Genomic DNA, 27,514 nt, shown 5'->3' with positions numbered 1-27,514 from the left:
GAAGAAATGGGATGGCAGACTGATAAGGGTGTGAGTAAAGCTATGATCCCGGGGAAAGCAGCAGATCTCACAAGGTAGTGGTGAGGTAGAAGTTATCATAAAGAAATGACAGGGTCTTCCTGGAGTGCATGGAGGTTACAGTTACAACCATTCAGAAAAGGATGAGGTCTTGTTGAAAAGTCACAGGAGCCAACTCAAAAGGACTCCCAGTGGCCAGAGCTGGAACAATTCTAAAATAAGTAATGGTCATGTTGAATTACAGCCCATGCCACAAATCCATGCTATATAAATAAATTACTGAATAAAAATCTAGGGGAGCAACTTTTCCTCACAGAATTCTAATTACTAAATGCAGAAGGGATGAGAAAAGTGAAAAAATCACCAGTATGACAGAGTAAAAACGGCTGTAGGTAAAACCCACTTGCTAGATTCTAGAATTCAGTAGGTGAAAGTTGGAGGAGAAATTGGAAGCTCTCCTGAAAGTTTCTCCTGAGAGATATTTATTAATCACCAAGAGAAACAAATGAAGGTTAATTAACAACATCAACAATAAGCCATACTGACATTATCTTCCCTTCAGGTAGTGGTGGCAGGATCAGAAACAAATGTACAGTGGGTGGGAGGGTGGTCCATGGGAGGAAACAGGGCCAGTCAGTGAGGGCTGTTTCACCAGGAACTTGGGAAACAAGGATGAGGGGCTGTGTAGTGAGCGCTCATGTGGATCAAGTGCTCATTTGGCTGGTGCAGGCCCTAATGACTCATGTTGGTTTTTAAGTTCATGACTTTGGAGCCACACATCATAGGTCAGAAACGGCAGGATGAGAAAAAGCACGGCAGTGAATAACAACAGACACAACCCACCCTGCCAGGCCAGGAGTCAGATTCTGAGACACTAGGTCACCTGGTTCCCAGGTGTGTTTGCATCTGACCATCATTCCAGTCAGTGATGCAAAACCTTTACGTTAGAACACTATGGCATGAAAGAGATTTTTAGTGCAATTTGTGGCTCATACTTTTGAGTGAGGTCTGCTCAGCACAGAAATAGGACTTTAGGTGAAGATGGCTGTGCTGATGATGCCCGAGTCCAACAACAGAAACCGTTTTCAAATACTCCTTCTTTTTTCAAAAATACAAAACCCCAAGCCCTCAAATATAAAACTACAAAAAATTCTACTTGATCAGTAGCAGATTTACGATCTACAAGACCAATTATAAGAAAGTGTTTAGCAAAAATATACTTCCCTGATCAGTGTCCCCAAAATTCATCTAATTCTAAATTGTAAGAGAAATGGCTATGAGAATTTCACTTTAAAAATCTTTTTGACCCCCTAATACCACAAGTGTCCCCATCTGATTTAACATGAAATAACATTGAAATTACTAAAAAGAAAGGTGGCTTCGGTCAGTACAGATGTTACTTTTCTTCAGAGAGAATGTGGCAGGAAGAAAACAAACCTGGGTTGAGCATCAAGATTTAAAATAAGTATCTCAGGGACTCTCAAAAACCAAACAATCGAACCAAACCAAGCTGGGGTTCTGTTTTTGCCCCATCACTTACAACCCAGGTGAAATCAAATGACAACCTGGAGTTTCAAGTTTGCTCTATCTGTACATATGAAATAAATATCCTCAACACAGGTGCAGTGCAGCATTCCTTAAGAGATCAAATAAAACACATGGCAATGTTTTCAAAATTATGAACGTCTATGTAAGTACATTACCAATTACTTCAGCTTTGTGGATTATCACCATAGGTACACCTCACACACTTTTTTACGATGCCCTTTGCTGATGCATCCCATGTGGTAAAGATATTGTAGGTCAATACTTCTGTAAAAATTCAGGCAACAGAGTTCCTGTCTGGAGCACACCTGCCAGTCACACATTTTTTGTCGGGATGTCAAAATCGAGGTTCTCTGTTCTATGGACACCACCAGAGAAGGACAAAATCTATCGGCTTCTTTCCCATGTGACAAAAATACCCTGTAAGGTTTTCTGCTTCAGTGACTGGCACACGTGCTGACTGTCCGTCTGCAAAAAGACTGTTCTATCCCCTTGCAACCGCTTGCTGTTTTCTGACTACACCATGACACGTTTTCAAGTTGTTAACAAGGTGGGAGGGCTGGTGCAAGACCTTCTTTCATTCAGAGCGCTCCAAGGGTCTCTCTCCAGGAGAAAGCCTAAGAGGTTGAGAATGTTCTGACTGGACGTGTTTCAACAGTAATGGCACTCCAGGGGCTTCTCTTGAGAATGGAGTTGGTAATGTTGAGTGAGGCAGGAGGATCGGCTGAAACACTTCCCACACAGCTGGCACTGGTAAGGCCTCTCCTGAGCGTGAATCCTGTAGTGCTGGATGAGGTGCAACCTTTGACGGAACCTTCTGCCACAGTCGCAACACTGACGGGCTCTTTTTCCAACGTAGTCGTGCTGCCGCTTATATCGAATCAAATACATCTTGTCTCGGGGTAACTCACATGGCAGGGCTCTTGCTGCTTCGTGGGCTTTGAGATGCTGGAGACGATGCACAGCCTGGGTGAAAGCTTTGCCGCACTCGAGACGCTCATGGCAGTCCTCCCTCTGAACGCTCATGCGGCCGTAGACATCTGCACGCTGGGTCAAGGACTTCCCATCCCAGTGAGTCTTCTGATGCCTGCTGAGGTGCGGCATGAGGTAGAAGTCCTCCCCACACCGTTTACATACAAAGGGCTTCTTCCCCGTGTGGATTTGCTGGTGCTTCTCCCGGCCTCCTCGGGTACTGAAGTCTCTCCCACAAAATTCACATCTATAGTGTTTGTTCTCTTGGAGGAAAAACGAGTTGTGGGCCAGGCAGGACCTGGTGCAGACTCCAAGAGTACTGTGCTCCCGGGGACCATTTCCTAGCAGACTCTCCGATGGTTTCTTAAGTTCTGAGCTTTTCTCTAGTTGATCACCCTCGTGGCTTCCTTCCTGAGTGAGGGTCTTGGGGTCACTCATATTTGTGGGACTCAAAACTTCTGCCGGCTTGACCTGGTGCGACTCCAGCAGAACATCAGCACAAGACTCTCTCGTGTGGGCACACAAGGAGTCACCTGCCTCCAAATCCTCTATTCTTGCCCCCGAGGATGATTTCTCTACAGGCAGGCTTTGCTCTGGAGTTAGATCTTTGGTTTCAGATTGGTCCTCGCAACCTAAAAGAAATGTAAAAGGTCCTCTACTATTTTTTACTCAGAGAAAAACATCATTATAGTAGAAACAGAAGAAAGAGACCAATCATTACAGACGCGTTAGTACAGAGGTTTGAGAGTTTTCCAGGAACCTAAGGAGAGAATGGGAGAAGGATAAAGAAGACAGTAAGCAAGGATAGGTGAGGGTGAGGCAGCAAAGACCATCTAGGAGGACTGAACATTGACAAAGATGCCAGAGGCACTGACAAGAGAATGAGAAGGAAACCAGAGAAAGAGGGGGGACTGGGGTTTGGCTGCAACTTCCAGACCATGCTTGGTACATCACTGCACTTTGGAGGAACTAATACAACTGTGGCCATAAAGGGATTCTACTGTCAGGTCAATCCAGGAGATACCGTACGATGCAAGTCAGCTTTCACTCTTGTAGGACTCTTCAGATCCCTTAAGCAGCATCTCAAATGTCAAAGAAGGGAAATGTAAGAGGTAGCATTTCTCGAACTGATCTTGTTAGGCAACACTTTTGGTTTTTTTTTCTTTGTAAAGAACCCCGATTATCATAATTCTGTAGGACTATTGGGGAAAACACTGGAGTACACCGGTCAACACCTTCTCACTCAGAATAAAGCAACACAATTCCAACTCTTTTCTTGGCTCCCAATCTCTCGTTTTACCCATTCAATTCAACATTTACTAAACGCTGATTCCGAGCAAAGCATCATCCACCTGGATGTTCGTAAGTCTGTACAAAGACTCTAATCAGGCTATAAATGTACAAAAGGAGAGTTTGGGGAATTTCATCTGGGAATGGAAAAAGATCAGGCAGGGGAAGGCATTAGGGCTCAGCAAGCAGTGAAATGGGCGGCAATCTTATTCTGAGCAGACACTGACTATGGAAGTACACAGTCCTGGGGAGCAGCAATATAGGGTTCTACTAGGAGTACCTATGAGAGATGAAGCTGGATGTGACTTTTGGGCCAGGCTGGGACGGATTTAAATGTTTTGCTAGAAGTCTGGATTTTCTTTTGGGAGTGGTAAGAACCTGATGTGTGCTTTATAAAGTCAACTCCCTGAGGGCTGGAAAGAGCAGTGGTATCACACCAAGGTTTTCGCTTGTCTCAGTGACAGAGGAAAGACCTCTGATTTCTAGCTGTCAGGGGAAAGGCACAAATGAATGCAGGGGCTTGAACATTAGAGGATAGGGAAACTGGCCTCCCTGGAGCTGAGCAGGAGAGGAAGAGATGAGCTTCAGAGAGGAGATAAAAGTAGTACTGAGTGAGCATGATCTGGCGTGGCCACACGAGCCCCTAAGGTGAAAGCACCTACCGGCCCTCTGCCTAAGCTGAGTGGGCTCTGAGGACCAGCTCCCAGCCCCTGCTCACTAAGCAGGGTTGTCTCCCCAAGATCCCGGTCTCACTGCTCACCTGGACATGTCACTGCACTCCCGTCTTCCTCCCTAGCACGTGACTCCTCCTCTTCCAGCTGTGAGATAATGTCAGGTTTAGGGAACTGGTACCCTGTTGAAGAAGGAGACTTATAACATGGGGGTTCTGTCTTGTACCCTCAGGAACTCCCAGCCTGGTTTCTAAAGGCTCTGAGATAACAGGCAAGTGCAAATTTACACACAAGAAAAATAAAGCCTGTTTCCAAAGATTCTGCCACTAGGGACATATGCCAATGTCTGGAAACAATTTTGGTCATCACAGCTTACCGAGGGAGACCAGGTTCCTGTAATTTTCCAGCATCACCTCCCGGTAGAGCTTCCTCTGAGAAGCACTGAGGTAGGGTAATTCCTCTGGACTGAAGTCCACAGCCACATCCTTGAAAGTTACCAATTCCTGAAATACCAGATATACTCCTAAATGATTGAAATCCGGAATTATCCCAAAGAGGGGGAAAGGTATCTGATAAGAGGGGACTGACCATGAAGCACACATTCAGACAAGCAGAAAGACTCTAATCCAAAGGTTTCAGGGACCTACAAGGGTTTCTTTCCTTTAAGTCTTTCTCATTAAAATGTTTTCTTCTCTGCAATCACCCTCTTGTTTCTTTCAGTCTTCTAACTTTATAGAGGCTTTCGATGGCTAAGTCAAAGATCTCTCTTGGGAAACATCACACTGCACTTGAAAATATGTGGGTTATTTTCCAACATCTTTTGGTATTAACTTCTAACATAATTCCACAGTGATACGAGAACAGACTGTATATGATTTCAATACCCTCAGGCCATGACATTTTTGCACTTTATCTCCCTGGATATGTTCCAGGGTCTCCTAGTTTATAGTCTATGGGAACTTGAACAGAATTTGGATTCTCTTGTTGTGTGAAAACTATATAAATCTGAAGTATGTTGAATTTGTTCGTACTGCTTTCAGATCTACCACAGACTTCTACTTTTATTCATTCTATTAATTTTGAGTTTGATATTGAAAGTCCAACTAAAAACCTTAATTTATCTACTTAAACATTAATTGTAATTTATAGTAGGACTTCCCTCATAGTTCCCTCATAGCTCAGTTGGTAAAGAATCTCCCTGCAATGCAGGAGACTCAGGTTTGATTCCTGGGTCGGGAAGACCCCTGGAGAAGCAAATGGCAACCCACTCCAGTATTCTTGCCTGGTCAGAGGAGCCTGGCAGGCTACAGTCCATGCAGTCACAAGAACTGGACATGACTTAGCGACTAAACCACCAACCACCACATAGTGGAATTATATGGAACTTTGTTGTGAACTCTCCAAGCCTCCTGTAAATGTGTTATCATATTTTCATAATTTAAAACATAGAAAAGAAAGAGAAAAAATAAGCATATCTTTCTTTTGTCTTGAAGTCTGAGAGATGTGGGACTATTTCTAAGACAGCTCCTGCTGCGAATTTCTAGAGATCTGTGTGGGAGGAGAAAGATCCTTTTAAGTTCCTTAATAAAGAGAGAAAAATGCAAATAAAAGTTGAGCAGTATACCCCAGTCTCAGGAAAAAGAGACAGTTGGGTTTACGTTCTGGTTCTCTCTTATAGCTCGGTCAGTGTGGCTAGGTTAAGCCTCAGTGACTCATCCACAAAACACAAACAGTGCATAAATATGCAGAGATAGACAATCTTATTATAATGAGAAAATGCATTTCAAAATGACACAGTATGACTTTACACCCATTCAACTGACAAAAATTAAGAAGTTTGACAATACCAAATACTGTCTAGAATGGGGACTGTTGGTGGTGGTGGTGGTGTAGTTGCTCAGTCGTGCCTGACTCAAAATTTTGAGACCCATCCACTGTAGCCAAGCTCTTTTGTCCATGGGATTTCCAAGGCAAGAATACTACACAGCGGGTTCCCATTCCTTTTCCAGGGGATCTTTCTGACCAAGGATTGAACCTCCATCTCCTGCACTGCAGGCAGATTCTTTACTGACTGAGCCACCAACGAAAATCTTAGAATGTGGGCTTTTGAGACCTCTTAAAAGATGCTAAAAGTGAAGTTGCTCAGTTGTGTGTGAGCTCAGTTGTGTGTGACTCTTTGCGATCCCGTGGACTGCAGCCTACCAGGCTCCCCCGTCCATGGAATTTGCCAGACAAGAGTACTGGAGTGGGTCGCCATTTCCTTCTCCAGGGGATCTTCTCGATCCAAGGATTGAACCCAGGTCTCCCGCGTTGCAGGCAGATGCTTCATCGTCTGAGCCACCAGGGAAATGTAAATGGGTAAACCACTTTTGGGTCCAGAAATGTACCTATTCCTAGGTATATCTGCTCATGTGTACTGTCTTCTAACCTCCAAAATCTAGGCAAGACCCAAACACTCATTTATGGTAGAAGAGATAAATGTATGATGATATTGGGGCTCCCCTGGTGGCTCAGATGGTAAAGAATCTGCCTGCAATGCAGGAGACCCAGGTTCAATCCCTCAGTCAAGAAGATCCTATGGTATAATGAATGGCAACCCACTCTAGTATTCTTGCCTAGAGAATTCCATGGGCATAGGAGACTGTCAGGCTACAGTCCCTGAGGTTGCAAAGAATCAGACACAACTGAGTCACTCAGTTCAGTTCACTTCAGATCAGTCACTCAGTCGTGTCCAACTCTTTACGACCCCATGAACTGCAGCACACCAGGCCTCCCCGTCCATCACCAGCTCCCGGAGTTTACCCAAACTCATGTCCATGGAGTTGGTGGTGCCACCCAGCCATCTCATCCTCTGTCATCCCCTTCTCCTCCTGCCCTCAATCTTCCCCAGAAACAGGGTCTTTTCCAGTGTGTCAGCTCTTTGCATCAGGTGGCCAAAGGACTGGGGTTTCAGCCTCAACACCAGTCCTCCCAGTGAACACCCAGGACTGATCTCCTTTAGGATGGACTGGATGGATCTCCCTGCCGTCCAAGGGACTCTCAAGAGTCTTCTCCAACACCACAGTTCAAAAACATCCATTCTTCGGCACTTGGCTTTCTTTACAGTCAACTCTCACATCCATACATGACTACTGGAGAAACTATAGCCTTGACTAGATGGACCTTTGTTGACAAAGGAACATCTCTGCTTTTCAATACGCTGTCTAGGTTGGTCATAACCTTCCTTCCAAAGAGTAAATGTATTTTAATTTCACGGCTGCAATCACCATCTGCCGTGAATTGGGAGCCCCAAAAAATAAAGTCAGCCACTGTTTCCACTCTTTTCCCATCTATTTGCCATGACGTGATGGCATCAGATGCCATGATCACTGGGCGAGTAACACACACATAATCACACCTCAGAAAAATCCAGTAATACAAACTAATTAATTACAATTACATGCAACATTCTTGGTAACAGAAAGCTGGATGTAAAAAGCAGGTATTGGAAGACTACCGAAGACCATGATACCCATTTTACTAATATACATCTTTTGTGTTTTCACGGAAACATTATGCAGATCAATGAACTAGAGAGCATGTACTGACTGCCCAGCTTCTATAGAGGGGTTTATTTGGCCCACATGTGTTCTTTATTCTTTCTTCAAAATTTGTTAGTTGCCAACACCAAAATATTAGTATAATTCATATTATTAGCTGGATTTTTTGACTTCACTTTAAAAAATCAGAAGATCTAGGGATCAGGGTTCACATTCTCACATGGCGCCATCAGCTGAAGCTGAGTCATAGCTGCCCCTTACATGGGGCAGATGCCCCCCAGTTTGTCACAATATACCCACTTACAAATTTTCTTTTATTACCTCAGTCGTCTCTGTGGGCATCTTCACTTGGGATCCTAGACACGGACACTGCAGGGACAGAGGGCTAGTCTCAGGAACAGATCATCTAGAACAACGTTTCTCAACCCTTTTCCCCTTAGCTCTTCCTCAAGGAGCATTTTTAAACACTTTCTTTTCCTAATTGTCAAACGCTTCCCCCCACCCGTGAATTTTTTTCTAAAGGAAGTGCAGCATGTTAGCTTCTTCTAGGTTTCAAAACATGATTTAACAAGAACATGAAGGAGCAAATTTTTAAAAATTCACAACAGTTATTTCTTATACAAAAAGGAGCATAATAATAGTACAAATCACACGAGGGTTGCTTTGACTAAGTCAAAAGTGGAGAGAAAATGGAATAATAAACAATGAAAAATTAATTCAAGAGATAGGAAGAGAGAAAATATTAAAGATGTGGTATGTGGTGGTGGCAATAAGTGTGAGAAAAAGCAGGAAAGCAAATACAAAGAGTCAGAAGAAAATTCTGATACAGAAGCCAGGGAAAGGCTCAGTTACGTAAAGTTTATGTAAAGACTTTAAGGAAATGAGGATGTTTAATTAGATACAGGAGGTCTAGAAATCAGAAAGGGGAGCTCCTCACACTACAGAACTAAGTCAGAAGAAAACCTGACTCACCTGAGATCTAACAAATGGCTTCCTGTCAGACATCTTTGTGTCCTTCTTTTGGTGGTGTTTTGTGTTTCTCTCTTCTGCAAGGACACAGTTTGGAGCAGAGAACCCTAGAAGGGAGAAGGAATAACCACAGAGTTGAGTCCAGTCTGGCAGCACCCACAGACACAGAGAGTAGCCTGCCAACCCCTCACCTACCATGGGCAGAAGCAGCACTTCCTATGACAAGAGAAAGACCAAAAAAATCATTTCTCAGCTCAGTGTGGCAATTCCAGAAAAGAGGTTTGGTTATATCTCACCTCTAAATGCTTCCACGGATTTTCAGTGCCTTCCAAATAAAGCAAAAGTTCCCTCTTTATTTCTATCAATGGGCCTAGTTTCACCAACCATTTAGTCACCAGAGAACTTCAGTTTCTCAATTGTAACATGAAAATTACAATCATCTCTAGTTCTATGGGCGCCTGTAAGGGTTAAACATTACATATGTGGAGCACAAAGCAGGTATTAAAAAAAAAAGACCACAACTCTTATTACTACATCTTTTTCACTCAGGGATCTAGAAGACAACCACCACCTTCCCTCAGGAAACCTGAAGTCCTTCCTTGTTTGTGGTCTCTTTCCAAGAGTACCTTTCACTATTCTATAGATTCTTTCTCATACCCTAGCAAGCTCTTTCCCTTCTCTTGAATTTGAGCTCCATCAAAGGCTCTGCCTTTGACCAAGTTTAAAGATTATCTGGGACCATATGCCCTATGTCCACTGGAGGTGGTATTAACAGCCACGATTAATAAGATGACAGACTCTGGAGCCAGCCACGGAGGTCTGAATCCTGACTGCCAATTACTATTAATAATTGTGGACCACAGGCAAGTTGGGCTTCCCTGGTGGCTCAGACAGAATCCCTTGGAGAAAGAAATGACAACCCACGCCAGTCTTTTTCATGGAGAATTCCACTGGCAAGGAGCCTGGCAGGCTACAGTCCATGGGGTCAAAAGTCAGACACGACTGAACAACTAACATGTTCACAGGTTAAGTTATTCAACCTCCCTGTGCCTCTGTCTTCTCATTTGTGGAAGGAGGGTAATACCTATCTCAAGAACTACTAAGAGAAGTAAAGCACTGTTATAAAATATTTAGAATGTAGTACATTTTAAGTGTCCAACATGTTTACTATTAGCATCTTCAAAATCCTTTTAATGAATGCAGGTGCACAAAACTGGACTAATCATAATCCTTGATACATCACCATTCAGCCATACATGACCCTCATGTTTATTTCAAATTTACTTCTTTATATTTTTCAATGTAATCAACCCATCCCACTGGTCCACTTCCCCGTCTTGTGCCCTTGCCTTTCTCCCCTTGTCTATTTTTATATATGTGTATATATATGTATATATATATATATATATACACACACACACACAATGCTTTGCTTTTAGTATCAGTTTCATTCAAAGGGCTATTAGGAGTGAATGGCTTTCTTCTATCATCAGTGAGATGCCCTTAGTTCCAATCTAGTTAACTTTGAGTTTCTAAGAGACCAGTCAAATTTTGGCAGAATTTAAATTTCAGGCCTCATATCTCCCATACTGCATGCCCTCTTTTTTTTTTTTCTTTGACTGTGTATTTGTTTTGACTCCATCATCTGCTCCATGGTGCGGATCTTTGGCTGCAGCCATCGCCAGCAGAGATCCTGGATTTGGCTCACAGCTTGGGGAGGTCCTGTAACCGACAGGGACTGAAAAGACCTAAAGTTTTGATGAGAAACTCTTGGAGCCTCTGGGTTTGTTTTTGGGGTGGTTTCTGGATTTTTTTCTTGATCACGTAGATGAACAAGCTGGGGATTCCTCGAGATATCCAAAACCTCTTTCACGTGGAGCATTTTTACAGCTTGACCCTTCAAAGGATGGAGATACTCTAAAAGGCAGGCTGCTTCAAAGCACACTGTTGTGGAAGATGGTGGGCTGAGTCTTATCAGATGAAGAAGAGAGTCAGAAACCTTCGGATCTGCAGAAATTACACAGAGAGACTCACAAATGGCTTGCAGAGTTTAACTGGACAGTAGAGGTTATGTGAATCAAAGGAAGTTAGCTCATTTCACACAAATGCCTAAATGAATATTCACACAGATTTGCACATCTACAGAACGGTTGTTGCCTCAGTCAGTGTCAGGTCGAGAAGATCCACAGACACAGGCTAGAAAAATCTCAGAAATGGCACTGAAGGGTTCCCTTACTGAAGGGAAGAGACTTGAAGCCCAAACCATAACGAACTGAACAAATTGATGAACCACCTAAGAAGATCCTTTTAAAAATGAGTTCATACAAAATGAGGAAAGATCATTACAATACATTCATCCTACAAAGGACTGGATCCCTATGCAAAACATATAAAGATATCATACAAATCTGTAGAAAAAGGCAGAGATCACTTAAATATTCGAATATATTTTCTTATTTCTTTATTTAAACATTTTAACTCTCGAACTAGAAGTTAGTCTGGGATAACATATGATGCTGCTGCTGCTGCCAAGTCGCTTCAGTCGTGTCTGACTCTATGCGACCCCATAGACGGCAGCCCACCAGGCTCCCCTGTCCACAGGATTCTCCAGGCAAGAATACTGGAGTGGGTTTCCACTGACTTCTCCAGTTCATGAAAGGGAAAAGTGAAACTGAAGTCGCTAAGTCGTGTCCCGGGATAACAAATGAGAAGACTATAATTTTTTCTTAACACTTTTCCGCCTACCATGAATTTAAAATTTGCTATTACTTCCTTTTTTTGCATGTATGATACCCCCACTGAATTTCTATCTCTATAGGCTGCAGCGTAAGATTATGAGAAAGGAGTAGCAGAAATGACTGTGAAATCCTGGCAGCCTGCTTCTCTAGGCTAGCCAGGTCCCAAGCTAGAGCAGAGAGTCACAATCCCTTCTCCTCGCCCAGAGAGGGAAAAGTAGGCATAAAAGCAGCTAATGTTAAATACTTGGGGGAAAAAAAAGCCAAAGAGTCCCTAAAACCATGAGTGGTGGTGGGTTCCTTGATTTCAGAGTAGGGAAGAAAGTTCAGAGAAATGGGGATGAGTGCTGGGAGAAGGGAGTGGAGGCCAGGAGATTCCAGGTGAGCTGAGGCTGTGGGAGGAGGAAGCAGGGACTGAAGGGAGCCACCAAAAGAGAAGTGCTGAGGAATGGGGAAAGGAGGAAAGCAAGGCCAGGCAGAATGCAGAGCTGGACCAGAGGAGGAGGAGGGGGGCAAGGTAAAGAGGAAGAACCAGTCTGGGCTAGGAGAGGTGTCCAGGGAGTAGGCGCCCAGAGAGAAGGGGTGGGACTGAGGCAGAGGAGCAGAAAGGAGAGGCAGAACTAAGGAGAGGAAGGGGGCCAGGACTGAGCGAAAGGATATAGAGAGGAGAGGTGTGATGGAGGGAGGAGGTCTGAGGCAAGAGGGGCAGGAAGGAGGGACCAGGGCCAGGGCAGAAGTGGGGGACCACAGGAAGGCTGAGGGAGGGTAAGGGCTGGGAGAGGAGAGGTGGGCCAGAGCCAGGGGGAAAACACAGAGGAAGGTGGGACAGGAGGTAAAGGGGGAGCTGAAGGAAGGAGCCCCTCTGACATAAAGGGGGTGGAGCTCGGAGAGAGGCAGGAGCAGGACAGAGGGGAGGGATAATGGCAGGGCCAAGGCTGAGGGCACTGTGTTGAGGGGAGAGGAGGGGTCCTAAGAAAAAGGGGGAGTTTGAATGTGGGGGAGGCTGGGGGGAGGGGACAGGGGGTCTGGAGAGGAACGGGGGGTCTTCAAAGGCGAAGAAGGGTGGTTCTGGTGGGGGACAGCGAGAGTGGGGTCCTAGAAGAAGAGGGCTGAGGGGCATCATCGAAGGGGAGGGTGGAGGTCCTTATGGAGGAAGGAGGGTGTTCTGAGGGGAAGGCAGGGGGTCTCTGAGGGGGTAAACTGGGGGGATCCTCCAAACGGGGGGGGGACGGGAAGGGAAGGGAGGGGTCCTCGAGGGGGAAAGAGGGTTTTCTAGGGCGGGAGTCCTTGAGGAGGCCAACAGGTGTGTCTGAAGGGGAAGGCCCGTGGGGTCCTCGAAGGGGAGGGCAGGGGCCCGAGAGGACGACGGAGAGGGTCCTCAGGGACCAAGGAACGCGTTCTTGGGGGTGAGAGCGAAGAGGCCCTAAAAAGGGAGGGGCTGTGGGGTCCTGGGACGGGGAGGAAGCTGCGACGCGGGAGGAGGAGGGCGGGTGGAAGGCCTTCCGGCTGGGGAAGAATTGACAGGAAGCCGGGGCGTGAGCAACAGGGAGGCCGCGGCGTCCTCCTCAGAGCTGACTTGGCCCGCGCGGCCTCCCGCACCCCTTCCCCTCAGGGCCGCTACTTCGCGCCTCCCTTTCCGTCGACTTCCCCGCGAAGAGGAGCGTCTGCTCCGGCGTCCCTGAGAGGACGCCCGCGCCTCCTTGCCCGCGAGCCGGGCCCTCACCCCCAGGGCCCCTCCCTCGCGTCCGGGCCCTGGACGCCGCGCGCTCACCTCGCAGACGGACACCCTCGCCTGACGGAACCTCTGCACCTCGCTCTTGCAGCGCAAACCCGCCAGGCAGGCGCTTCCAGCGGTCTGCGCATGCGCCCTGTGGGACGGCCGGTGCAGAAAGCGCCGCGCAGAAAACGCAGGCCGCTTCTGGCCGGCTCCGCTGGGCGGGCCCGCGAGGACCACGCGGCCTAGAGAGGGCTGGGAGGGGCCGGAGGACTACTTCCTTTAGATGCTTTACGAGTTTTGGCAGTAGTTAGCACGTGGTTTAAAACGGTTTCAAAATAAACAGTATGCAGTGAAAAGCCTTCTCACTTTGTGTGTGCCACCAACCAAATTCTCATGCTATAAAACCACGGAACACTCAGGTGACCGGTGCAAATATTTGAATATGTATGAATAATTATACTGAATAATTATGAAAGTGTGAACATGATTTCAGTGTCCTTCCACAGTGTCTTTATGTATATGTAAATAGAGATATGTGCGTATATACATATGTGCATTATACACACATACATGTGATTATCATTGATACATATTATAAATATCTATACTATAAATTCGGTAGATATTTATCTGTAATAGATATAAATATTTTAAAATATAAAATATATTTTCTAAATAAGAAATGTGACGATGTAACAACCTATAATGTGACACAATGTGGTATATGCTGTAGCTTAAAATGTGTACTTAAGTGATACTAGTACTTCCTTGATAGTAATATAAGGCTTCCCTGGAAGCTCAGTTGGTAAAGAATCCGCCTGCAATGCAGGAGACGCTGGTTCGATTCCTGGGTCGGGAAGATCCACTGGAGGAGGGATAGGCTACCCACTCCAGTGTTCTTGGGATTCCCTTGTGGCTCAGCTGGTAAAAAACCACCGGCAATGCAGGCAGACCAGGGTTCGATCCCTGGGTAGGGATGCTCCCCTGGAGATGGGAACGGCTATCCACTCCAGTATTCTTACCTGGAGAATTTCATGGACTGTTGAGTCCATGGGGGTCTCAAAGAGTCAACTATAACACATATATCATGATGCCACACAGATTCATATTATATGTAACTATTTGTTTGTACAAATACAGTAGAAATATTTTTAGTTTGCAAAAATACTCATAGTCTCATTTCCTACTTTTTTTTATACAAAAAGTGGCAGACAGTACCCATTGTTCTATGCCTTCATTTTTTCCTATCTTGGAGACCTTTTTATATCAGTACAAAGAGAATATGCCTAGAGTTTTTGATCAGCTATTTGAATTCTGTTGTACTGTTGTTGTGACTTGATTTACTTAACCCATTTCTGACTACTGGGTGGTTGCGTTGTTTTCAGCCCTTTGCTTCCAGTATTCTGTGCACAACTAGGAGCTTCAGCAGTTCTGCTGGTGTGTGGAATTGTTGAGTGGAATTGTTGAGCCACAAAGCAAATGTGTGTGTCATTTTTACAAAGATTTCTAAACTGCCTTCCATAGACGCTTGCATATCAGACCCCCACCAGCCTGTGTGAGCAAACCAGCATTCTCAGTGTTATAGGATGCTTTTTCAGTTTTTCCAAAACTAGGTTTGAGAAAGTTTTCATGAGCAAGGTAGAATATGTTTTCCTGTGTTGAGGAGCCGTTTGTATTTAACTAAAGAACATTTATCAGGGCCTCGAGATATGTAGGGAAAGTACGGTGAAACGTGCAATAATTATGTTATGCATTGTGATGTTGATTATGATGATGATGGCATAATGGTTAATATTCTTGACACTGGCCTTATACCTGTGACAAAAATTAACTCAAAATGGATCACACACCCAAATGTAAAACCAAAACTAGAAAACTCCAGGAAGAGAACTTAAGAGAAAACCTATGACCTGAGATTTGGTGATGACATTTTAGGTATCCACGTGCAGCTCACAAACCCCTGGTGTGGGGGATTCCCCAGAAGTGCCCTTCTATGCATTTTATCTGAAAACCTGCAATTTGGAGGTCATTCAAGCTCCCTGAGCCTCAGTTTGTCCTTCTACAATAAAAGGAAAGCAAGTTATTAAATGTAAGAATCAAAGTATGTATAGGTGGAAAATCTTTATTTCCACGTGCTGAGGGTCGCTGTGTGGGTCTGAAAATGAATCAGCAAAGACAGATTAAGAGGAGACAAGCTTACAACTTATTTTAATATGCTTTGAGTGACAGAGGAGCCTTCCTAAGGAAATGAAGACCTAAAGAAACAGACCTGAGTATTTCAAACTAGGTTTGATGAGGTGTGGACAGTTGTGGAAGAATATGATCGGTTAAGGAATAAGTGGTGAGTGTAATAAGCTGGCAGAAACTTAGCAAGGCCTGTGTGTTAGGCTTCCTCTTGGAAGTGTTCCTCACCCTTTGGAGATAAGAATGCTCCTTTGCTCCTGCTATAGGGAGGGTACCTCTCCCATGAGGGGATTATGGCTTGTTTCATGGAAGAAGGGGGAAGGGGAAGAGAGTGAACCTCTTCCTTCTGCTGTTTTCTCAAACTGCTTCACCTTCAATATGCCAGGTGCCATATTTTGGAGTGAGGTATCCTGAACCCCATCACATGTCAAATGATTAAAGTGGTGTCTGAGATCCACACAGGCAGTTTATATATGCTGGCTACAATTCTATTAGAAGACTCTTGAGAGTCCCTTAGACTGCAAGGAGATCAAAGCGGTCAATCCTAAAGGAAATCAACTCTGAATATTGATTGGAAGGACTGACATTGCAGCTGAAGCTCCAATACTTTGGCCACCTCATGCGAAGAGTGGACTCCTTGGGAAAGACCCTGATGCTGGGAAAGACTGAAGGCAAGAGAAGAAGGAGGCGGCAGAGGATGAGATGGTTGGGTGGCATCACCAACTCAATGGACATGGGTTTGCGCTAACTTCGGGAGATGGTGAAGGAGAGAGAAGCCTGGCGTGCTGCAGTCCGTGCGGTAGCGAAGAACTGGATGTGACTTGGTGACGAACAACAACAGCAACCCAAAAAGTAAGAAATAAAGGTGGTTGAGGGAGGAATGGAGGTAAGGGGGAAGCAACAAGGGCATTTCCAACAGGGATCACTGATTCCTGATTAGAAGTCATCGAGGAATTAACACAGCTTGGGGTCCAGAGGAAAAATAGGTCAACAACCCAGCTTGGAGGGTCCCAGGGAGTCATGCACTAAATGTCAGACTTGATGCAAAGCTCTCTGTGGTTGTGTGCATTTCCATCTAATTAAAGAAGCAGACATTTTTTCTCAGAATCCACATGAAACATCCAGAGGTCAGGAGACTCCCAGCTCTTAAGTCACACACATACCTTAAGTGCACGTCAACTTCTTGGAAATTCATGTCTTGTTCTGGATCTTGTTTTTCTCCCTTGTTCTTATTTTCTAGGCTGAAGGTAACTCACAAATATTTTCTTATGTGTGGGTGTCTTGTCCAGGGTGCCTGCCAGGGGCAGGACACAGAGTCAAGTGTTGAAACGCTGTATGTTCAGCTTATGGTTGCTGAGGGGAAGGATGCAGGGAAGGGATGATCAGGGGGTGTGGGACCGACACGTACACACGGCTGTATTTAAAATGGAGAACCAACAAGGATCTGCTGTAGAGCACAGGGAACTCTGCTCAGTGTTCAGTGGCAGCCTGGATGTGAGGGGAGTTTGGGGGAGAATGGATACATGTGTATCTGTGGCTGAGTCCCTTCGCTGTCCGCCTGGAACTATCACGGCATTGTTAACTTGCTATACTCCAATATAAAATAAAAAGTTAAAAACTTCATGTTCGATTTATTAGTGGCACCTCTTAAGAGAACATAAGTAGGAGGTTACATTGTCTTAAAAGGTTTTCTAACTCCTTATGTTAAAATCAGAGCAGCGAGAGTAGATAAAGGGATTATATACTCATACATATTTAAGATGTCACAATATGTAATCATATAAAAGCAATTTATGCACATTTTAATCTTGATTCTTATTTGCTGAAAGAAACTATTATTAAGAGAAAAGGGAAAATCATCCCCCTGAACATGATATCACCCCCGTTGTTCTTGCTCCCATGCAAATATTTCACTCAGTCATCATATCTTTATACAACTTAAAAAAAAAAAAACTTTTTGTTTTATATTGAGGTATAGCCAATTAACAATGTTGTGATAGTTTCAGGTAAACCACGAAGGAACTCAGCCATATGTATATATTTATCCATTCTCCCCCAAATTCCCCTCCCATCCAGGTTGCCACGTAACATTGAGCAAAGTTTCCTGTGCTATACAGTAGGACTTTGTTGGTTATCCATAAGTTTATCCATAAGAACACAGCATAAGTTTCTTCTCTAAGTCTGAGAGTCTTTCTGTGTTGTAACTTCATTTATTTATTTATTTTTTTTATAAATTTATTTATTTTACTTGGGGGCTAATTACTTTACAATATTGTAATAGTTTTTGCCATACATTGACAAGAATCAGCCATGGGTTTACATGTGTTCCCCTTCCCGAACCCCCCACCCACCTCCCTCCCCCTCCCATCCCTCTGGATCATCCCACTGCCCCGGCCCCGAGCCCTTGTCACATGCATCGAACATGGAATGGTGCTCTGTTTCACATATGACAATACACATGTCTCAATGCCATTCTCCCAGAACGTCCCACCCTCACCTTCTCCCTCAGAGTCCATAAAATTGTTCCATGCACCTGTGTCTCTCATTCTGTCCCGCATATAGGGTTATCGTTACCATCTTTCAGATTCCATATATATGCATTAGTATACTGTATTGTTGTTTTTCTTTCTGGCTTACTTCACTCTGTATAATGGGCTCCAGTTTCATCCATCTCAGTAGAACCGGTTCAAATGTATTTTTTTAATGGCTGAGTAATATTCCATTGTGTATATGTACCACAGCTTCCTTATCCATTCATCTGCTGATGGACATCTAGTAACTTCATTTATATCATTTCATTTTAGGTTCCACATATGAGGGATGCCATATGATATTTCTCCTTCTCTGTCTGATTTACTTCATTCGGTATGACAGTCTCTAGGTCCACACATGTTGCTGCAAATGGCATTATTTCATTCTTTTTAATGGCTAATATTCCATTGTACTGTGTGCAACTCTTATTGTATGTGTATATTTTATGCTTTGCATAATTTATTATGCTGTCTATTTAAAATTAGTATACCTAAGATCTACTAAGAGTACATCATGAGGAATGCCGGGCTGGATGAAGTACAAGCTGGAATCAAGATTTCTGGGAGAAATATCGATGACCTCACATATGCAGATGACACCACCCGTATGGCAGAATGTGAAGAAGAACTAAAGAGCCTCTTGATGAAAATGAAAGAGGAGAGTAAAAAGTTGGCCTAAAGCTCAACATTCGGAAAACAAAGATCATGGCATCCGGTCCCATCACTTCATGGGTAATAGTTGGGGAAATAGTGGAAACAGTGTCAGACTTTATTTTGGGGGGCTGCAAAATCACTGCAGATGCTGACTGCAGCCATGAAATAAAAAGACGCTTACTCCTTGGAATAAAAGTGATGACCAACCTAGACAGCATATTAAAAAGCAGAGACATTGTTTGCCAACAAAGGTCCGTCTAGTCAAGGCTGTGGTTTTTCCAGTATTCATGTATGGATGTGAAAGTTGGACTATGAAGAAAACTGAGCACCAAAGAATTGATGCTTTTGAACTATGGTGTTGGAGACGACTCTTGAGAGTCCCTTGGTCTGCAAGGAGGTCCAGCCAGTCCATCCTAAAGGAAATCAGTTCTGAATGTTGATTGGAAGGATGGATGTTGAACCTGAAACTCCAATTCTCTGGCAAGCTGATGGGAAGAGCTGACACATTTGAAAAGATCCTGATGCTGGGAAAGATTGAAGGCAGGAGGAGAAGAGGATGACAGAGGATGCAATGGTGTGATGGCATCACCGACTCAATGGAGAAGAGTTTGAGTAAACTTTGGGACTTCGTGATGGACAGGGAGGCCTGAAGTGCCTGGCGGTAACAAAAAGTCGGATATGACTGAGCGACTGAACTGAACTGATGATCTAATAAATACCCAAATCCATAGAAAAGCTGAATGTTCAAGTGAATTGTAGAACGCATCCCACTCAGTCTACTGGAGGCCTCCTTAAGTGCAGAGCGTTGTTCACGGGGGCCTGGGTGACTGGGGGGACGGCCTGGGCATCCCAGGTTGCTGGAAACAGCATCTTCTGCCTCTTACCCACGGATCCCCTGTCCTGAAACTGTGATCAAATGCTGCCAGGCACCCTCCTGGGACAGACAACGACTCCCAGCTGAGACCCAGTGGGCTGAGAGCTATGCAGCATATGCTTTTGTACAGTGTGATCGTCTAGTGCATATCTTTGAACATGTATGAGCCCGAGCACGTACACAAACACAAAGCACATCTGAAGGGCCGTGAGAATAGGGATTGAGAATGTTCGTGCTGCTGCTAAGTCACTTCAGTTGTTTCTGACTCTGTGCGACCCCATAGATGGCAGCCCACCAGGCTCCGCCGACACTGGGATACTCCAGGCAAGAACACTGGAGTGAGTTGCCATTTCCTTCTCCAGTGTATGAAAGTGAAAAGTGAAAGTGAAGTCGCCCAGCCCTGTGCGACTCCTCCCGACCCTGTTGAGTGGCCGATAAACAGCACCCTGACCTCCGGTAAGGAGAAGGCGGCACAGGAGATGGAATTCAATCATGTCGCAAACGATTCAATCAACCAAGCCTCCATAATGAAATGCTAACAAAGACCCGGGACCCCCATAATGAAACACTAAGAGAGACTCGGGACCCTCAATGCTTGAATGAGCCTCCCTGGAGACACTCCTGGAGGTGCAGGAAGAGGAGGCACCCCGAGGACCACAAAGTGCAGTGCATCTCTGCATTGGAGCATCACAGCGACTTCTCTGGTGGTCCCGAGATGGGGCCTCCCCACTCCCAGTGCAGGGGGCCCGGGTTCAATCCCTGCTCAGGGAACTAGATCCCACGTGCTGCCACTGAGAGTTTGCCTTCTGCCACTTCGACCGGGCACAGCCAAATGAATAAAAATTGCTATTAATGTATATATTCATATATATACTATTACATTGTGAGCATGGCGCTTCTCTGAATTCGGTGAGCCCCTCTAGTGAATAGCAGAACTTGAGGGAATTGAGGAATCCCAAACTTGTAGCCAATATATCAGAAGTGTCGGCAGCCTGGGAATCCACAGAAAACTTGTCTGGTGTCTAGAGAGAGGGGAGTGTTCTGCCCTCCCCCAAATAAGTTAGGTATATAGACCCCAACTTCTGTGAAAGAAACTGAGCCAAGACAGGTGAATGAGAGCCAAATCGACAAAGATTTATTAGCATGTGTTTTGTCTAGTGTGAGACACAGGGAAGCACCCGGAGGTGAGTGCCTCAAAGAGGGGCTAGGATTTGCAGTCTATGTACCTAACTTGCTGGCTTCCCTGGTGGCTGAGACATTCAAGAATCTCTCCCTGGGGAGAGATTGGCTGGCTGGGGAGGCTGGGGATTGTTGTGCAGGTCTGTGCTGTGGATCAGCTCCAGGTGTACAGCGAAGGGCCTCAGTCAGACAGATAACGTGAATCCATTCTCAGAAAGGCCATTTTGATACCTGGCCCAAAGGTGGCAAACATGAGTTCCTTTTTCCCTCCCTTGGACAAACCAAACCCAGACTGCCAGGAGGCTGGTGAAAGGAGTCCCTCCCCGGACTCCCTGGGGAGAGGACACCCGCAGGTCCTGCAGGAGGGAGACCTGCGAGCACGTGAGCCCAGGCCCTCGTCTCCCCCTCGGGCCTCATTCCTCCTGAAAGCAGGGCGACATCATTTCCGAAGGCCCTCGAGGATTTCCCCAGTCGTGACTTCACATTCATCTCAGGAGGCTGTGCCTCTAGGTGACTTGAAACCCTGCACTGAACACCACCGTGAAGCAGATGGCATTGCTGAAACCAGGAGTCCCTAGTCCCTGTTTAAAAATACACACGTGGCAGCTGACGCCTGACGTAGGTTCTGCACCCGCTCTGCTTCCCAGGCCACCCTGTTCTCTGCTCCTCAGGGGGTTCAGCTCAAGGATTCAGGGTCCCGCTTTGGGTGACTGCACCTGGAACATCTCCGGCGGGAGTTAGAATGCAGCCACAGTTCCTTCGCCGCCAATCCCTTTGCTGCCCCCTCCCGGCTTGGGAACAGAAACAGTGTGGCGCTGCGCCCACGCCCGCTGCGACGCCCTGGGGGATGTCAGAGCCGCCTCTGCTTCTTTCATACCTAGTTGCAAAAGTGAAAACTTCTTCCTGAGTCCGTGTCACTCAGGCTTCGCCTGTGGCACGGGGCTCAAGACCCTGCTGGCTAATGCAAGAGACGCGGGCTTGGTCCCCGGGTGGGGAAGATCCCCCGGAGGAGGGCATGGCCACCCGCTCCAGTATGCCTGCCTGGAGGAGCCCCTGGGCAGAGGAGCCTGAGGGGCTGCAGTCCACGGGGGTCGCACAGAGTGGCACACGACTGAGCGACTACACGGCAATTGTATTGTTCTTAGGGGATGAGGGGCGCAAGACCTCGTCCACCACCCGCTGCGCGGGGTCTCCGAGTCCCTGCTGTGGCCCCGGGACTGAAGCCCGCGCTGCCCGCTGGCCGGGAAAACACAGTCGCGAGGGCCCCTCCGCGCCGGCCGCCGCGGGCCCGGCCCCCGCCTCCCGCCGCTAGGTGGCAGCAGGCCTCCGCCGGAGCCCAGGCGGCCGGCGCGCCAGACCGGCCGAGAGACGCGGGCCTTCCCGCGCGCCCGCCCAGCCGGCCGGCCCCTCCCAGGCTGCCGGGCCGCGCCCCCTCGAGACCACCCCGCACCCGCAGACGCGCTCCCAGGGCGCCCCCTCGCCTTCGCTCTGCGCCTGCAAGCGCCTCCCCCTGCATCCCCGGTCCCCTCGGCCCCCCAGCCCTGAGCACCGTCCCCTACCCTTCAGAGCCGCGGCGCGGGACTGCCCCCCGCTGCCCCCAACCCGGCTGTGACTTGGCACGGGTGCCCAGGGGCACGGAGTCTGGGTGGGGTGGGGTTTGGCGCAGTGCTGGACCGGGGCGTCCCGCGTGGGGCGGGGGTCCTCCAAACGTGCCTGGGAGCCACCAGGGCAAAAGCGCGGAAGGAGCGGCTCAAGATACCCCGCGCACCCCGAGCCCACACGGGTGCTCAGATCGAGCGCTTAAAATTGCCTGCAACAAGTTTGTTGTCATCAGGGTCGGAGGACTGGAAATTCTGGCCTCACACCCCCTCTGTGAGCCTAGCGTTCTGGCATCCCTGACTCCCTGGCGGGGGGGTTCCCCCTGGTACCCAACACCCGTCCCTCCCCTCCACTCCCCCACCTGGACCCGCCGGGGCCCAGGGCTTCCAGGAAACGGGACGTGGCCTTGCCAGCAAAGAACTGTGTTCTACTCCTGAGTTGCAGAGACACAAGGGCCTGGATGCCCGGGGGTGGGGCGCGGAGGCCTAGGGGCTGAGGTCCCGCCCTGCAGACTCACCAAATGCACAGTGACACCCAGGCTTGCGTGGACCCCTCTCCCAAACACCCACACACTCACTTGTGCTCACAATGGCCCACTCACAAAACCCCCAAGATGGTGGCAAGCGACAGTCTTTTGGAATGGGCACACACTTGTAGTAACACACCCCACCTGGCCTGTTTATTGAAGATGGTCCTTACCCTTCAGGATAGACTCTCGTCAGAACTTAATCAAATGGAGTCCCAGCACAAAACCTGAGAAATGCTGTAGGTATTTGGGTAGCTGGCACTTTGGGCCTGTTATGAATGGACCTGTCAGGAACATTTTTTATACATATGCAGGTATATATGTAAAGTTTACACACACACACACATATATATATATACCAGACACACACATACATAAGATTCATTGGAAACATCGATGCTGAAGCTAGAACTCCTATACTTTGGCCACCTGATGTGAAGAACTGACTCATTTGAAAAGACCCTGATGCTGGGAAAGAGTGAAGGTGGGAGGAGAACGGGACGACAGAGGATGACATGGTTGGGTGGCATCACCAACTGGATGGATGTGACTTTGAGTCAACTCTGGGAGTTGGTGGTGGACAGGGAGGCCTGGTGTGCTGCAGTCCGTGGGGTCGTGAAGAGTTGGACATGACTGAGCAACTGGCCTGAACTGAACTGAGTCTATATATATGAGTTAATCTATAGTTTTGCAGGCAGATTCTTTGCTGTCTGAGACATGAGGGAAGCCTATATATACTGGTAGGCTGCAGTCCATAGGGTCGCAAAGAACAGACACTACCGAAGCGACAGCACGTGTATATATATGAGTTAATTTTTGGTTTTGTTTTATAGAAGTATAGTGGATTTACGACAATGTTGTATTAGTTTCTGGTGCACAGCAAAGTGATTCGGATAGAAATATGTATGAATTTTCAGATTGGTTTTCATTACAGGATATCAGATAGAGCTCCCTGGACTATGCAGCAGGATCTTATGTATTTTTGTATGTAGCAGTTTGTATCTGCTAATCCCAAAGGCCTAATTTATCCCTTCCCCAACCCCTTTCCCTTTCAGTAAGTATAAGTGTGTTTCCTATGTCTGCGAGTCTGTTTCTGTTTCCTAAGTCCATTTGTATGAATTTCCATCTATAAGCTATATCATAGACTTCACTCGGTATGATAATCTCTAGGTCTATCCATGTTGCTGCAAATGGCATCATTTCATTCTTTTTGATGGCTTAGTGATACTCCGTTGTGTATATGTACCACATCTTCTTCATCCGTTCGTCTGCTGATGGACCCTGAGGTTTCTTCCATGTCTTGGCTGTTGTAAACAGTGCTGCTCTGAACATAGGGATGCATGGATCTTTTCCAAGTAGAGTTTTCTTCAGGTACGTGCCTGGGAGTGGGATTGCTGGCTCATACGATAGCTTTATTTTTAGTTTGTAAGGAACCTCCACACTGTTCTCTAGAGTGACGGCACCAGTTTATATTCCCACCAACAGTGTGAGAGGTGTCGTGAAACATCTTCGTACACACCCTCTGTTAGCTTAATACGCATTTCTACTGAGAATATACCCAAGTACTGGGTTGTTGGGGTTGGACATGCATATGTGCAGTTATGCCAGCCACCAGTTTACTTTCCTAAAGAGCAGCACCAATTCACACTTCCATAACAATGCACAAGAGTTCCAGGGGTTTCACCACCTCACCGACTCTCCTGCTTTTCCTTTAATTAGTCGGAAGGATATGTGCTTGTACCCCTGGAATCTGGTGTTTCAAGGCAAAATTTTGAAAGAAATTTCTCAAGATGAATAGATTATAAATATCCACAAAATTAAAACTTCAAAAGTAGAAGGTAGAGAAAGAGAGAGAGGCTTTTTGTTTGTTTGTTTTAATGAATACACCTTGTTATGACTTGGGATTCTTGTGAAATGCACGCGTTATCTTAAAGAGAAAACTCACTCTATAGTCTTCCAAATTGTTGAAGTGCTGAAGCTCATGGGTGATCATTTGACTTCTCAGAAATGAGTGGGTGCTTTCCCAAGTAACAGAGGGCTGGAAACTGGTGATAATCTTAAAGTCAGCCAGCACCAAAGAACTGTCATAAATTATATCTCATAAGCGGTGAAGTCAACAATACCTGAATGCAAGGAAGAACTGGAAAAGATGCTGATTGAATCAACAACAGAAAAACCCTGGGGGAAGGGCACTGCAGGGGGAGGAAACAGCCAGTGCAAAGGCCCTGAATCAGGGTTTCTGTTGCTTGCCACCAAAGGAGTCTGATACAGAGGCTTGTTGTTGTTGTTTAACTGCTAAGTCCTGTTGGCACAGTCTCTAGAGTCAGCCTCCTTGGATTTGAATCCTGGCTTGGCTCCTTATGATCTCTGTGACCTGAAGCAAGCGACAGGAACTCTGTGCCTCTGTTCTCTTATCTCAGAAAGAGACAGAATAACAGAATTGGCCACGTGGTCGTGAGCATTAAGGGGATCGACATGTGTAAAGACACTGGGTTGGTGCCTACCGCATGGTCAATACCCAAGAAAACGTCCTCATTCTAATTATCTGCATAAAAAAACAGAGGAGAGGAGATTCTGGCCCATGGAGGAGAAATACAGAATTGAAGAATACATTTATTCACTCATGTGTTCATCACAACATGTGCTGGGGACAAATTAACGTAACACCCCCAGTCAGAGGTGGACACATTATTCATTCTCCTTTGCTATAGTAACAGAAGCTACTGGATGGCTAAGGACTACAGTTCCCAGCATCCCTTGCAACTAGCTGTCGCCACGTGACCTGCTCTGGCCAAGTGAGGAACAGTGATCCGGGCTTCTTGTAGGAGTCGCCCTTTGAAGGACTGAAGCGTGTCTTCCCCTCTCCTCATCCCCCACCTTGCCCCGAATATGGACTGGGTGTATGTGGGAGGGTGAGCCCTCTCCAGCCACGTGGCACAGAGCACCGAGGTCAAAGGACCCTGGCTGCCCAACTGCACCAAGCTGCACTGCCCCAGCCCTGGGAGTTTCACACACAGCCCACAGTCTTGAGAGAGACAGCAGTTGGGTTTATTGAAGCTGCCATGCTTGAGACATTCAGTATGTTTATCATGAAGCCAGTGACAGACACTAACATGTGCTGAGTACTTGCCACGTCCAGGCACTCTCCTATTTTACATGTATTAGCTTAACTGATCGTTCATGATGACTCTCTGAGATGGATACTATCATTGTCCCGCTTTAGAGATGAGGAAACTGAGGCACAGAGAGGTGAGGACAGCTGCTGCAGGCTGCAGACTCTGAGCAGAGGAGTGACAGACACACTGACATGAGGTGATGTCAGTGACTTCCATCCTGGGTGTCCTCAGGGCCCCCCACCCCAGGAGGAGACACGAGGAGACACTTGGGACTGGTCCAGTCTCCAGGGTCAACCCCTCCTCATCACCCTTGCCCTAGACCCTCCCCACTCCCACCGGCCTATACTTTCCACCCCACGTGTGTCTCACCTCCTTTCTCTGGAGGCTTGATCTGCGCCTCCTTGGTCTCCTTGTCCTCGATGGTGCTCAGAGGCAGCATCATGACGTGGCAGGCCCTGCCTGCAGACAGGAGAGAGAGCAGTCAGTGCCTGGGCGGCGGAGCCAGGGGGCCTGGGTCTGGACTCAGAGGTCAGGTGGACTCAGACAGCTCCATCCCCTCCCCACATCTCCAGGTCCCCAATATCCAAGGGGACATGTTGACAATGCCTGTCTGCTGGTTCCTTCCAATGCTGAGCTTGTGATCTGGGGTGAGCGATTGTCATGGTGCCTGGCAAGGACAAGGGCAGGGCTCATGGTACCTGGGGTTTACCCCCCTCTAAAACTAGAAAACCTGTGACACCGAGTGCTGGGACTGGGAAGCTGCAGCTCGGCTAACTGGGTATCAAAAGGACCTCAGGAGTCTGGCATACAGTAGGCACACAGTAAGTGCACCCAAGGAGCATTCCCAGGGCTGTCTTTCAGCTCCATCAAAGGGCTACCAGGCAGCCTGACCAAGGGTTTCAGAAAGGCCTGTCCCTCCCTGTCCTCGGGGCCGTCCAGGTACAGGGGGCATCTGTCCTGCCCTCAGGACTGCGGTGAAGGGGAAAGACCAGGTCCCAGACCCCCCAGTACAGCCCTGGGGAGGGGCCAGCATGCAGGGAGGGTGCTCGGCACAGGCGCAGTGTGGGGTCCTCACCTCTGCCCCAGCATGAACTTGGGCAGGACGTGTGCCAGCCTGTCTGAGGGTGAGTACTGCGGGGGATTCCAGCCTGCCAGTCACTAGCTGAGAGAGCTCAAAATTTAACAGGAACAAGAAAGACACAGCACACTGAGATTTCAGTTTCAGACACACAGATCTTTTTTTTTTTTTTTTTTTTTAGTACACGTCATATTCAAACACTACATGGGTCGTGTCTACTCAAAACTAATATTTTAAAATTTATTTGGCTGGATGATGTCTAAGTATATATGCAGGTCCCACGATATAGTTGGAGCAGTGGCAAGAATGTACAGAAG

At 46.9% G+C, this 27,514-nt stretch overlaps 1 protein-coding gene across 1 annotated transcript; it reads right to left on the bottom strand.

Moving 5' to 3' along the window:
• Positions 1-1,681: 1,681 nt before the first annotated feature.
• Positions 1,682-26,561, bottom strand: LOC145537693 (zinc finger imprinted 2-like). The gene is made up of 8 exons (XM_081568543.1): positions 26,489-26,561; positions 25,881-26,001; positions 13,511-13,698; positions 9,008-9,111; positions 8,357-8,404; positions 4,873-4,999; positions 4,586-4,678; positions 1,682-3,167 (listed from the first exon to the last, which is right to left on the bottom strand). Exons 1-8 carry the CDS (start codon positions 26,559-26,561, stop codon positions 2,215-2,217), a joined length of 1,707 nt encoding a protein of 568 aa, XP_081424669.1. The 3' UTR covers positions 1,682-2,214.
• Between the last annotated feature and the right edge of the window lie 953 nt (positions 26,562-27,514).

This window comes from Giraffa tippelskirchi, chromosome Y, assembly GCF_054371585.1.
Source record: "Giraffa tippelskirchi isolate mGirTip1 chromosome Y, T2T-mGirTip1v1.2.pri, whole genome shotgun sequence".
Lineage (NCBI taxonomy): Eukaryota > Metazoa > Chordata > Mammalia > Artiodactyla > Giraffidae > Giraffa > Giraffa tippelskirchi.
This window is presented reverse-complemented; position numbering and strand designations above follow the sequence as displayed.

Excerpts from the sequence above, each read along its gene's own strand:
- LOC145537693 (XM_081568543.1), bottom strand. The coding sequence starts at position 26,561 with ATGATGCTGCCTCTGAGCACCATCGAGGACAAGGAGACCAAGGAGGCG. Across the intron at positions 26,002-26,488 it reads CAAGCCTCCAGAGAAAGGAG|GGCTGGGGCAGTGCAGCTTG; the intron begins GTGAGACACACG and ends TGAAACTCCCAG. Across the intron at positions 13,699-25,880 it reads CAGTCCATATTCGGGGCAAG|GCCGCGTGGTCCTCGCGGGC; the intron begins GTGGGGGATGAG and ends AGCCCTCTCTAG.